At 42.6% G+C, this 13,792-nt stretch overlaps 1 protein-coding gene and 1 long non-coding RNA gene across 2 annotated transcripts in view; both read left to right on the forward strand.

The window, feature by feature from the left end:
• The window catches only part of TCP11L2 (t-complex 11 like 2), a 41,892-nt gene that overhangs the window by 13,105 nt on the left and 14,995 nt on the right, over window positions 1–13,792 (forward strand). The window contains exons 4-6 of the mRNA XM_060656546.3: window positions 2,063–2,183; window positions 3,734–3,954; window positions 6,353–6,489. Coding sequence (XP_060512529.2) covers window positions 2,063–2,183; window positions 3,734–3,954; window positions 6,353–6,489 — 479 coding nt within the window. The remainder of the gene's footprint in view (window positions 1–2,062; window positions 2,184–3,733; window positions 3,955–6,352; window positions 6,490–13,792) is intronic.
• Window positions 3,963–5,626, forward strand: LOC132693841 (uncharacterized). The gene is made up of 2 exons (XR_009616995.3): window positions 3,963–4,238; window positions 4,481–5,626. It is a non-coding gene; the product is annotated as an uncharacterized LOC132693841 (long non-coding RNA).

Here is a 13,792-nt window from a genome sequence, read left to right on the forward strand (position 1 = left end):
CTTCAACCTCCCGGTGAAGGCAGCACCCTCTCTATCACTGTGTACCACACTGTCTTACTCTGTCTTCCTCATGGTTCTGAAATTGCCTTATTCATTTTTAATGTGTTTTGTTTTTGTCTTTCTGTCCCTGCTAACAGATAAGCTTTTTGAGAACAGACAACTTTCTTTTTTACTACAGTAACCGCAGCACCCAAAACAGGGCCTGGCACATATCGGATGTCATATAAACATTTATTGACTGACTAATAAAAATGAATGCTTGAAGTTTACAATGTGGGAGTATTTGTGCTTTAAATTCAAAAGCTGTGAATACAGGCCATAGCAAAAGCAGTTGAGGATCAGGCAGACTCTGGATTTGAATCCTGGCTCTGCTGAGACCATTTCTGAGCCTCACATTCCCCAAGGACGTGATGGGGACTAAAACGCTTCAAATGCGTGCTCATGGGCATCCGAGCGCCTGGACCATAAGGATTTTGATACTCTGGGAAATAGGAATACCTCTCTCCTTCCTTTTCTGCCTTAGCTGGAAAATGTGAGCAAGGAAAGCGAAATGCAAACTTAGGACAACTAACTTTATTTAAAAATAAAATAGCATGTTATGAGCTGTTGATTTTTCAGATGGCTTTTTACAAATGGCCAAGTTGTTACCTTTTAAAATGTGGCTGACTCTCATATTCTACTAAATGTTGTCTTTGGGGGAAAAGACTTGGCAAAATATGTCTGATTTCTGATACTTAGCAAGAATGCTTGTAAATGATTTGATTGATCTCATTCCCCTCCCCCCCCCCCACCCCATCATCCTCCAGAAAATTAAAAAGCTGAAAAATATCTTTCAGCCTTTAGGAAACCTTACATTTAAACTCTGATGTCCCTGCAGGAGCTATAAAGTTATAGCTCTTCCTTGGTTGATCCATTCAAGCCACGTACATAAGGCTGGTAAAGTCAAGAGTGAAAGTCCATCCCAGCAGTGTTTGCCTTTCTCATTGTTCTGAAGTTGCTCAGGAGGGTCAACACTAGAAATAGCATTTATGCTGAGTAAATCTAGTCAGGAAACTAGAATAAGTTTTAACATTTAAAGTTGCTGAGTAGAATATAGCATTTGCAGTTATGGAAGCAATTTTAACTCACACTCCTCAGAAAGCTGATTTTAATGTCTCATGGCATTATTGTATGTTTAACTATTTGTACTCTAAAAAGGAAAAATAAGGACATGTGCATAACTATGAAGTTATTAATTCATTTATCATGCCTTCATCAAACACTCACTGTATGCCAGGTACCGTGCTAGGTACAGTGGCAGGTACTTAGAAGAAGTTACGGCCTCTGCCTGGGAGAGATGTGTGCCCTACGTAGAGGATGGAGACACCTAAGTAAGTACAGTGCAGGGAAATATGTGATTTTCCTAAAACTGTTGCCAAATGGTGTAGGAGTTCAGTAGGGATGTGTATTTAAATGTGCACCTATGTTAGTGCAGTGACATAAGGGGTGAGGCAAAGTGGCCACCTATTCTATTGTGAGCTCTTCCTGGGAAGGTTCCTATTCCAGCAGTGTGGTCTGGCTAACTTTAAATGGGACATCTAAGCTGCGGTTGGCAGCCTGTCCCATGCATGTCTCCTTGGGGCCAACCTGTTCTATTCCGTGCAATGAAACTTTAGCTGTTGAGGAAAGAGCAACTTTTCCATAGCTCAGACCAAAAATCTAGAACACGTCTAAAGATCCAAAGAGCAGCTGGGCAAGTTATGGCATCTCCTTAAGGTACGATTTTAAGAACTTACTGAAAGCTGTAGCAAGAAGGCATTTTTAAAGTCGAGGGGAAACTCCTAGGACAGGATATTAAATGACACAAGTGTATACTATACCTATAGATTATTCTCAACTATATAAAAACATCCATTGAACAAGGGAAATATGTCAAAAGATTAAAATGAGATTATGGGCCGTTTTTATTCTCTGGTGTTTTTTTTTTTTCTTAATTTTGTAAGATTTCTACAATGAGCACATTTCTTTCATAATCAGGAAAAATAGTGCTTATTTTTAAAAACAATTCATTTCCTTCCTGTAGCTTGGCCAGTCGAGTGAAGCACATTGTCCACCAGGCCTTCTGGGACGTCTTGCAGTCAGAACTGAATGCCGAGCCTCCGGAGTATGAACATGCCATCAAACTGTTTGAAGAAATCAGAGAGGCAAGTTGATGTTGTCTGTATTAATTAGTAATTCTTTTCCCCGAAGACTGTTTTTGCGTCCTTCAAAGGGTGCTGGAGATTCTTTTTGGAAAACTGAGTAAGTCCGGTCACTGGAAGGGTGTTTTCCAAAGTGCACTTCCCGGGGTGGGGTGGAGGCAAGGGAACTCCGGCGGTGGAAGGAGCGAGCGCAGGGTGACGCTTAGCACACAGAGTGGTTGGTCACAGCAAGTCAAGAGCACAGACTCAGGAGCCAGAAACCTGGTTTAGCAATGGGTTTAGCAACAGCTTTCCAATCCTTCAGTCTTAGCGTTCTGAGAATTGTAAGAATTAAATGATAGGGCGGAGTTTTAGTGAACATTCACGAAGCCCTTGCTCTATACCATACGCTAGATTATTCATTTATCGTTACCATAATGCTGTGAGGTAGTTACCACTGTTACTCTTACTGAATAAAAAGGAGCTGAGTTCCCTCACTTGCCCACGGTTACCCAGCTTTGAGGGATGGAGAGGGATTGGAATCGAAGTGCTCGGGCTCAGAGCCCGTCCTCCTAACCATGTGCTGTGTGTGTAAGCACAGTGTCTGCTGTGTGGTGAATACTCAGGATAGGTTGCCTGAGGAATATATAACAAATATCTTATACGTAAAATATACTAACGTAGCCCATGGGGTGTTTCCATCTGCTCTTCTTTAATTTTTTTTTTAATGTTTATTTATTTTTGAGAGAGAGAGAGGCAGAGTGCGAGTAGGAGAGGGGCAGAGAGAGAGGGAGGCACAGAATCCGAAGCAGACTCCAGGCTCCAGGTTCCGAGCTGTCAGCACAGAGCCTGATGCAGGGCTCGAACCCACGAGCCATGAGAGTGAAATCATAACCTGAGCCAAAGTTGGACACTTAACCAAGTGAGCCACCCAGGCGCCCCTCATTTGCTCTTTTTTTTTTTTTTATTATTTTTTATTTTTTTTTTCAACGTTTTTTTTATTTATTTTTGGGACAGAGAGAGACAGAGCATGAACGGGGGAGGGGCAGAGAGAGAGGGAGACACAGAATCGGAAACAGGCTCCAGGCTCCGAGCCATCAGCCCAGAGCCTGACGCGGGGCTCGAACTCACGGACCGCGAGATCGTGACCTGGCTGAAGTCGGACGCTTAACCGACTGCGCCACCCAGGCGCCCCGATTTGCTCTTTTTTAAACGGTTCTTTGGAGCCATGATCTGCAACTTATTCCTTCCTTACGTGGTTTATTTGTAAACTTTTTGAAGTTATTTCAGTAATACTGCTTCCTTGCCAGTTGCTCTCATTCTGGTAGTTTCAGTAACTTCCCATGAGTAGTGGCAAGTTGGAGGGGGGCTTTAATGCAGAAGGTAGAGCTTTCTTTTTAGATTTGAGACACTGGAGTGCTCCTCTGACCCACCACCAGTCAGTGTAGACTTCTGTGGCACCCAGGGCATTAAAATATGGACAAGGAGCTTGGTCTTCTAGACACTGAAATAAAAAATGACAACCCTTATTCACGTAAGAATGCCGGTAACTTTTCTTTCCTTTCCCTGTGTAGATTCTCCTTTCTTTTCTGACTCCTGGTGGCAACCGGCTTCGCAACCAGATCTGTGAAGTTTTAGACACAGACCTAATCAGGCAGCAGGCTGAGCACAGTGCTGTTGACATCCAAGGCCTGGCCAACTATGTCATCAGTATCATGGGAAAGCTCTGTGCTCCTGTGCGAGATGACGACATCAGAGAGCTGAAGGCTACCAACGACATCGTGGAGGTGCTGAGGTTAGCACTTTCCCTGCTTGCATTTTCTTTCTTTTTGTTTGTTTGTTTATTTGTTTATTTATTTTTGAGAGAGCGAGCACAAGACGGGGAGAGAGAGGGGGAGACAGAGAATCCAAAGCAGGCTCCAGGCTCCGAGCTATCAACGCAGAGCCCAACCCAGGGCTTGAACCCACAAACTGTGAGATCATGTCCTGAGCCTAAGTCAGACGCTTAACCGATTGAGCCAGACAGGTGCTCACGGCTTGCATTTTCTGAGAGTACCTCTCAGTTCATTCAAAAGGGAAGTGTGGAGGGGCGCCTGGGTGGCGCAGTCGGTTAAGCGTCCGACTTCAGCCAGGTCACGATCTCGCGGTCCGTGAGTTCGAGCCCCGCGTCAGGCTCTGGGCTGATGGCTCGGAGCCTGGAGCCTGTTTCCGATTCTGTGTCTCCCTCTCTCTCTGCCCCTCCCCCGTTCATGCTCTGTCTCTCTCTGTCCCAAAAATAAAAAAAAAATTTAAAAAAACGTTGAAAAAAAACAAAAGGGAAGTGTGGGAATTGAGGAACACAGAATAATTTCTGGTCTTCCAAAGGAATCCTTGACCCTAGAAGAAACCAGAGAAGCAAGGAGCAAGTCAGTCATTTGCCCTGAACATAGAATTTTCAGATAGAATGACCTAACAAAGTTGTTAGTTGGTCTGTGGGGGGCCCTGGAGATGCAGTGAGGAAAAAGACAGATACTGTCTCTGACCAGGGAGTTTACAGTCCAGTGGGAAAACAGACCTCGGACAAGGAATTGCAATTGTGGTAAGTGCTATGGGAGGGGATGTACAGGGGATTAACAGAGCTTCTAGCAGAGGGACCTAATCCGGTCAAGGATCTAGGAAGAGGTCTTTATGAGTTAGGGTAATGGTAGCTGCTATGACACATAACCCCTGAACTCTTGGTGATTTAACCAGTATAAGTTTCTCATGTCACAGTCTGAAGCAGGGGTTCTTGGTCAGGCAGCTTTCCACATGTTATTTGGGGACCCAGGTTCCTTCTATCCTTGATCCCACTGTTGCCCAAGGCCCCTTGGAGTCCTGTACATTCAGCTAGTGAATGGGAAAGAGATCGGGGAAGGCATACCCAGTGTTCAACCTCTTCAGCCCAGAAGAGACAGATTCCACTGACTGTAACCAGTCCTGTGGTCCCACCTAGTTTGAAGGAGGCCTGGGAAACGTGGTTGCTGTCTGGAAATACATTTCCCTAGCCACAAATATATACTGTGGAAAAAGAGCACAGACCTTTGGTGGTCACCTAACCATTTCTGCCACTGCTTCCCTGAGGAAATGAGGTATACTTTAAAATTGTAAGGGTCTAATTCTGGCTGTATAAACAATAACTTCTTTGTGATCCCAGAGGAAAGAGGAGTCTATAATAGTTTTCACCAATGAGAGGAACTCCCCCCACCCCCACCTTTTTTTTTTTTTTTTTTTTTTTGTGAATACAGCCACGTTGAAAATTAAGTTTTATGTAATAGTATTGGAAAGGTAGGAGGAGGAAACTGGTATGCGTAGAGCAGGTAACTTCCGTTACTAACTGGGGCAAGTCGATAACCTCTCAAAGTCACACTTTACTCCATCGGTGAAATGGGCTGTATGTGTCCGTAGAGTTGTGTTCAGCTCTGGCATACAGTGACTCTTCATTTGCAGAATCCATGCTCTGAGTTACCTTATTACCCACGTGTGGTATCCCATCTGTGGTCTTCATCTTGGTCATCTATCGAGCACCTACTGGGGACCACTGTTCCCTCCATGATGCGTTCATAATCTCATCGACTCTCTACAACATCCCTCCAAGACTGATCTTGTCTCTTCTTGCACAGATGAGGAAACTTGCACGGAGAGATTGAGTAACTTATGCCTGGCCACAGAGCTGGTCAGTTGCAATGCTGCATTTGAGCCCAGGCGTGCCCAATTCGAAACTGAAGTATTTTTCCCCTGTGCCTTACTTCCCTGTCCTTTTTCTTCTTTTCTCCCCACCCCACCCACGTTCCCTTAGGAGGAAAAACCAAGTACACTATGTACAGACTCCTTAAAAGTTTAGGGCTTTCCAGTGAAAATTCCTTCTTGAATCTTTGTCTCATTGTTAAGACTCATTGCTTATGCTTTCTACTGTCTACCAGTTCACTGCTGGGTGTAATGGATCAGCTGGAGGTATTGTATTTGCTAAAGCAAATACTCTTGAGATCTGTGAAGAATAAATTTGGGATGCATGTGTAATGCCTTCTATGAAAAGTGGCCTTGCCAATGGCAGTTGGAATTTCAAAACCATTTGGGGGATGTTTATATTTTCCAGCCTGTAAAATAGATTGCAGTTAATGAATTTCAGCTTAATTTCTTAATCACCTCTTTAACTATTTTCACTCTAAAATTTTTAGACAAATATTTCATGTCCTGGACCTCATGAAAATGGACATGGTCAATTTTACAATTAGGAGTCTTAGACCACATCTTCAACGCCAGTTGGTGGATTATGAGAGAACCAAGTTCCAAGAAATTTTAGAAGAAACTCCAAGTAAGTACAATATAATGTGTATATGTTGAAACTAAGTGGAAATATGATGCGTTATATTTTGGTATCTTAAGGAGTGTCACTAAAGAATGTTGACTTTTCTGTTAAACATTTTTGTAACTTCTAAAATTGACATCACAAATTTATAGCTGTTTGCTGTGTCTCAAGCACTATTCATTTCTTCATGTATTAAAAAATACATATTTATTGAGCACTTGCTGTGCCCCAGATACTAGGATTGCTGTGGATCCCAGTTGCTGTGGATACCGCAGTGAACAAAACAATGTCGTGACCCCTGGGGAACTGACATTCTAGTAGGCATGACAGACAAACAAATAAGCATGTATTGTCAGATGTGTTAAGTGCTATGAAGAAAAGTAGGAAAAAGGGCAGATAGCAATGGGGCAGGAGTGGGGGAGGTGGTGTTTTTTAAGACAAGGTAGACTGAGATGAGAAGACCTCTCTAAGAAGGAACGTTTGAGCAGAGTTTGCAAAGGGAAGAGGAAGGGGCGTATGAAGATGTGAGAAAAGAACATTCCAGCCAGAGAGAGCTGCAGGTACGAAGGCGCTGAGACAGAAGCGTGTGTGTGAAGTTGGACAGACACACCACAGATAGTGTGGCTGGAGTAGAGCAGGCAGGGAGAGAGTGGGCGGAGACGAGGCCAAGAGGTAGACAAAGGCAGGTCATACAGAACCTTGCTAGGAAATGAGAGCTTAGAGTTTATTCCAAGTGTTGACAGGAAGTCATTGGAGAGTTTTGTGCAGGGGAGCAACATGTGATTTGCATTTTTAAAGACCGCCCTGGCTCCCGGGTAGAGAGAGAATAGATGGTACGGGAGCAGAGAGGGAAACAGTGGCACCATGTAGGCGGTATTGTGGCTGCATGTGCAAGAAATAATGGTTCACCTGGCAGTGGTGGAAGTAGTTAGACGGGGTCAGATTCTGGATGTGTTTTGAAAGTTGAACAAGACGATTTGCTGGAAGTTGGATGAGGAGAAAGGAGAGGAGGTGATGGTGCTAAGGTTTTCGTGTGAGCAGTAGGGTGAACAGTGATGGTTGTTAGTGGGGTGGGCAACTAGGGGAAGGCAGGTAAGGAGATGGTATGGGATCGGGGTTCAGGTTCACGTATATGAACCTTGAGATCTTACATGGCATCAACATGGGCATGTCAGGTAGGTGTTTGGATATAAAGGACTAGAGTTCAGGGGAATGGTGGGTACTAGGGATATACATTCAGGACTCACCAGTATATTTGTGATAGATCAAGCCACAAAACTGAATAATAGTTAACATGCATAAAATGCTTTCTATATGCCAAGCACTTTACCTGTATTAACTAATTTGATCTTTGTGACAACTTCAGGAAATTACCCCCCATTTTATGGATGAGGAAACTGAGACACAGAGAGGTTAGATCACTTGCCTCCATAACACAACTTGTAAGTTATGGAGCTGGGACTCACCCAGGTGGTCTGTGTGCACTGTTCATACTCTTATCCACAGTATTGCACTGGGTGAAATTACCTGGGAGTGAGTGTAGATACTGAAGGGGCCTGACCTGGAACTCTAGAGCATCTAGAGATCGACAAGAGCAGACGGATCCAGCAAAAGAGACTAGGAACGAGTAGAGCTCAAGAGGAAGGGACGGAACCAGCAAAGGTGACTGTGAAAGAGCAGCCAGAGAAGTGAAGGAAGCCAGGAGCAGGTGATGTTCTGTAGGACAAGTGAAGAAAGTGTTCAGACAGTGAAGGCATGATCTGCTACGTCATGTATTGCTAGGTGGTCAAGAAAGATGAGGCCAGGGCTTGACCGTGGGTATGACTGTATGAGAATCCTTTATAACCTTGATGGGAGCAGTTGCGATGGACTGGTGGGCATTAAAGTTGGACTGGAAGAGGGGTCAGGAGAGACTGGGAGTAGAGAAAGTAGGACCTCAATGAATCCTCACAGTTACTCAGTTAAGTAGGTACTGTTAGACCCCTTATTTCACAGGGGAGGAAACTGAAATGCCAGATGGTGCACAGCTGGTAAAAGGCTGGCTGACTGATTCCTTCATTGGCAGACTCTTAACGCTGGCTTCTGGGCTGTAATTAACCACAATATAAGGCCGTTAGGTGACCCACCCACCTCATCCCACCCCTCTTGGACGGAGCTTTTCTGTTAAGATAGTCAGTAGGGTAGCCTTAATTGTAAACAAAGCCAAACAAGTGCCACTTTTAAAGGGACTCCAAGAGCCTGAAGCATGTCCGGGGAAGAGGGCATGGGTTACGAAGGGTCACATGAGGAGCCGTCCATGAAGCTGTGTGTATTCTGCTTGGTAACGGGATGCGCCTGGGCGGTGAGCATTGCCTTCCCTGTTGGTGTTGAATCAGGGACTTCCGGTTAAGTTCTGCAGGGCAGACTAGGATCCACGGAGGGAGTAGCAGGCAGCCAGTTTTGACATTCATAGCAGCTACAGCTGTTTTAAATTTGGAATGGGCCCCTCTAGTACTAATAGTACTCAGTGCCAGCTATCATTTTGTTGAGCACTTATATGCTAAGTCCTTACTATGTGCCAACACTCTGATTAGCCCATTCAAGCCTCACAGTAGCCCTGTGAAACTGGTACTATTATCACTCACTGTTTACAGATGAAGAAATTGAGGTTAAGGTACTTACCCCAGGTCACTGCTGAAGCCTGGATAACCCAGACATGTCTCTGCCCCAAAGCTTGTACGCTCAACCGCTATGCAGCACTGCCTCTCTCCAAATGAGACACTGACCGCCTTTGGGGGATCTCCAGAGGGGGCGCTAGCACTGAGTGGTGGATATGACTAGATGACTTCCAACCATCCTTCCACAACAAAAATTCTGTGACTTCAGGGCTGTATTGTTTTAGCTCTAAAGGGAGAGAGGGATTAGTGGAAACAGAACCCTGCATAGAACCTGAATCTGAAACCTGAACTATGGTAACTATGTTCATAGCAGTGTTTTCCTTTCCAGCACGTTATTGGTTGGTTTCATTTGTGTGCCTGTGTACATGTGTGTGTACAGGTGTGTGCAAATGTCTCCATGTCTCGAATCAAGATAGCTTGTCATTTGGAGCGAATTCCTTAATATTGGGTTGAATGACAGTTTTGATCATCTTAAATGATTTGTTTCTGTCCTTAAAACTCAGGCTTAGTGACCTGCATTTGTACGTTTCACATTGACTTGGATATTTCCAGAGATTTAAGAATAGAATATATCCAGTTGTGCATATAGGTCATTATTGCCCAGCTCTAAATATGTTCCCAGAGAAATCAAGAGTCCAGGAAGCAGAGTGTATGTCAGCTGTTAATTATATCCTCAAGTCACTTTGCCAAAAGTCGGCCACTGTGCCCTAATATCAAAATAAGAGCCTCACAGGCACATGCAGAAGGACAGAAGAGTTGGATTTTTGTGTGTATGTGATTTTTATAAAATAATTATTGGAAAGTTAATAGAGAGGAGTACTGTAGATTTCTGAACTGATTTCAGAAAAGATTTTATTTTGCCAACAGAGAGATTTTATGTAATTGCCTGATTTACAAGTCTTAGGCACTGATTGGTCACATGTACAACATCAACAAGATGACCACATCAGGTCCAACAACTAAATTACCTGTGGAAAGAGTAACAGATTACCCCGAGGGGGCCAGACCACAGGTAATTTCTAAGATACTCAGCAAGAAAAGGTTTTTATTTATTTAGATAATATCTTATATCTGATAAAATATTCTCATAGAACTTCATTTCATGTGATTCTTTCAAAAATCCTACGAGACGTAAATATTTTTCAAAAACCCATGAAACTGCATTGTGATTGTCTTTGCCTGGCACACAAGGCAGTCAAGGACTACTAACGGAACATTCTGAAGATGAGCCAACTGATGCTGAGCGATGGCCTGCCCAAACACAAGAGCTCCTAATAAGTAGGGGAGTGAGGACTGGAAGCCAAGTCTCCCGCATCCAAGCCAAGATTTAACCAAGCTGCTGCTTTGGCTGCTTTCTTTGGATTTTTCACTTTTGTGTTACATCAACTGGGTTGTATGGCAAGCAACAGAAACTAACTCTGGCTGACTTGGCAAAAAAGGAAGTGAATGGAAGGACGGGGGCAGTTCACAAAAAAAGCTAAAATACCTGAGCCTGAACAAGGCCAGAAACCAGGAGAGCATCAGGAACCTGGGCAGGAAAAAATAAGGGAAAGTTCCCAGCTCCGTCATCAGAACCGTTAACGTGTACTTTAAAATGGGCTATCCTTGGGGCGCCTGGGTGACTCAGTCGGTTAGGTGTCCGATTTCAGCTCTGGTCATGATCTCGTGGTTTGTGGGTTTGAGCCCCAAGTCAGGCTCTGTGCTGAGCCTGGAGGCTGCTTCAGATTCCGTGTCTCCCTCTCTCTCTGCCCCTCCCCCACTCACACTGTGTGTGTGTGTGTGTGTGTGTGTGTGTGTGTCTGTCAAAAATAAATAAACATTAAAAAAATTAAAAATAAAAGAAAGAAAATAAAATGGCCCATCCTCGAATGCTATAGTCACCCTTCAGGTCCCAGGAAAGTCTGATGGGCATGTGATTCTGCTAGGCCAACCCCAGGGGGTCAGGGGGCTTTCCTGGTCAGGGGCCTCTTAATTGATATTCACAAAAGAAAGCATGGAAAGAGGGAAAATGATTTCTCAAAGAAATCAGTACCAAGGGACACCTGGTTGTCTCAGTCTGCAGAGCATGTGACTTTTGATCTGGAGGTTGTGAGTTCAAGCCCCATGTTGGGTGTGGAGCCTACTTAAAAAAAGAAAGAAAGAAATCAGTACCAAAAGAAGGGAGGTGAGGTGTTGATAGGCATAAAAGAGCGGGTGCCATGGATAAGGGAACTATATTCTTCTAACTGAAAATCAGGGTAGTTAATCTGAATATTTTCCAGAGTACTGAAAAGGGGAGCGATCTTTGCACAACATCGGGGCTCCCATTCACATATTCTGCACCATTCTCTTAGTTTATGTGAATACTGCCTGCTCAGAATTGTACAGGCCATCCCCCAAATCCAGGATGTGGAGTTGTTGCCTTTTTAGGGGTCACTCAGAGTTCAATCTCAGGTACCAGATTTCATGCTTAGCTACCATATTAGAAGTCAGCAGACTTCAAGGAATTGTATTCCTTGAAGAATCTATATATGACTACGCTCGATACATTCATCTTGGAAGACTCAAATACTAAACTCATTCATACTCAACGGGGAGGTTTTACAGGACATTCCCCTGACTACTATTTCTAGTACTAAATAGCACAATCAATGGCTCTTACATAATGTAAATATTTGTATGTGTGTTTAGTGTTGATGAAGCTGTATGCGACTTCAACCTGCGTTTACTAGGGTTAGATTCAGTGACTTAGTTGGCCAATCCATAACCTATATCCCTTTTTTAAACTTCATTGGAGTATGCTATTCATGCAATAAAAAATGTGCCCACTTTAAGTTTGTAGTTCTGAGTTTTGACAAAAGAATATGCCGCTATAACTACAACTACAAACAAGATATAAAACATTTCTGTCATTCAAAAAGAACCCTCTTGACCCTTGTAGTCAACCTCCCCCATAAAGGTAGACACTGATAAAACTTTCATTATTGTAGATCAGCTTCGCCTCTTTTAGAACTTCATATTAAATGGAACGACACTCTGTGTTCACTTTCTTCTCCAACTTCTTTTACTAAACTAGTAAGATGTTTGAGATTCATCCATGTTGTGTATGTATCAATAGTTTATATTACTGAGAAGTATCCTGTTATATGATTATACCATACTTTGTCCATGTACCTGTTGATGGACATTTGCATTGTTTCTGGTCCTAGGCAACTATGAATAAAGCTGCTGTGAACATTTGTGTACCAGTCTTTGTGTGTGCACATGTTTCCATTTCTCTTGTGTAAACACCTAGGAGTTGAATGGCTGGGTCATTATGTTAAATATGTGGTTAACTTTATAAGAAACTGGTAGTTATTTTCCAAAGTGGTTGTACTGTTTTATACTCACCATCAACGTATGATAGTTCCAACTGCTTTACATTTTCACCAACACTAGGTATTATCAGTCTCTTAAATTTGACCCTTTATAGAAGGTGTGAAAGTAGTATCTCATTGTGGTTCTAAGATACATTTCACGGATGATGAATGATGTTGAGCATCTTTTCATATGCAAATAGCCATTTATCTTTTTATGTGAAGTGTCCATTCAAATCTTTTGCCCCGTTTTTAAATTTGGTTGTCTTCTTATTGAATTGAAGAGCTGTCAATATATTCTGGAAACAAATCCTTTGTCAGATATATGTATGTGTTGTGAAAATTTCCGCCATCTGTGTGTGGCTTGCCTTTTTCATCTTCTTAACACTAACCTTTGAAAAAAGAGAAGTTTTTAATTTTGATGAAGTCCAAATTATAACATTTTATTTTATTTGTGGATTTAACGGTTTGTCTACAAAATCTTTAGGTATCCCAAGGTCATAAAGATTTTTTTGAATATTTTCTTCTAGAAGGTCTATATAGTTTTAGGCTTAGGAATCATTTCAAGGTAATATATTTCAAGGTTCACATTTTTCCATAGGTGTATCTACTTCTAGCACCATTTACTGGAAAAAGACTATCTTTTCTCTCTTAACTGCTTTGGCAACTTTGTTGAAAATCAATTGACTATACATTTGTGGGTCTGTTTCTAAACTCTTTATTCTTTTTTTTAATTGAGGTATAATTTGCATACCATAACATTAATTTTTTAAAGTGTTTAATTCAGTGGTTTTTAGCATAAGGTTATACAACTGTCATCAGTATTTAATTCCAAAAGATTTTCATCACCTTATGAAGAAACCCCATACTCACTACCAGCTTCCCATTCCTCCCTTCCCTTAGCCTTTGACAACCGCTGGACTACTTTCTGTCTCTAATCTCTGGATTTGCCAATTATGGACATTTCATATAAATCACATCATACAATGTGTGGCTTTTTTGTGTCTGACTTCTCTCACTTAGTATAGTATATTCAAGATTTACCTATGTTGTAGCACATATCACTTTTTTAAATGTTTGTTTGAGAGAGAGAGTATGCACACAGGAGGGACAGAGAAAGAGGGAGAGAGAGAAATCCCAAGCAGGTTCTGCTCTATCAGTACAGAGCCTGATATGGGACTCTCTCCCATGAATGGTGAGATCATGACCTGAGCCGAAATCAAGAGTCGATGCTTCACCAACTGAGCCATCCAGGCACCCCTTTACTTCTTTTTTTTTTTTAATTGTTTTTTTTAACGTTTATTTATTTTTGAGACA

Source organism: Panthera onca, chromosome B4 (genome assembly GCF_046562875.1).
Source record: "Panthera onca isolate mPanOnc1 chromosome B4, mPanOnc1 haplotype 2, whole genome shotgun sequence".
Classification (NCBI taxonomy): domain Eukaryota; kingdom Metazoa; phylum Chordata; class Mammalia; order Carnivora; family Felidae; genus Panthera; species Panthera onca.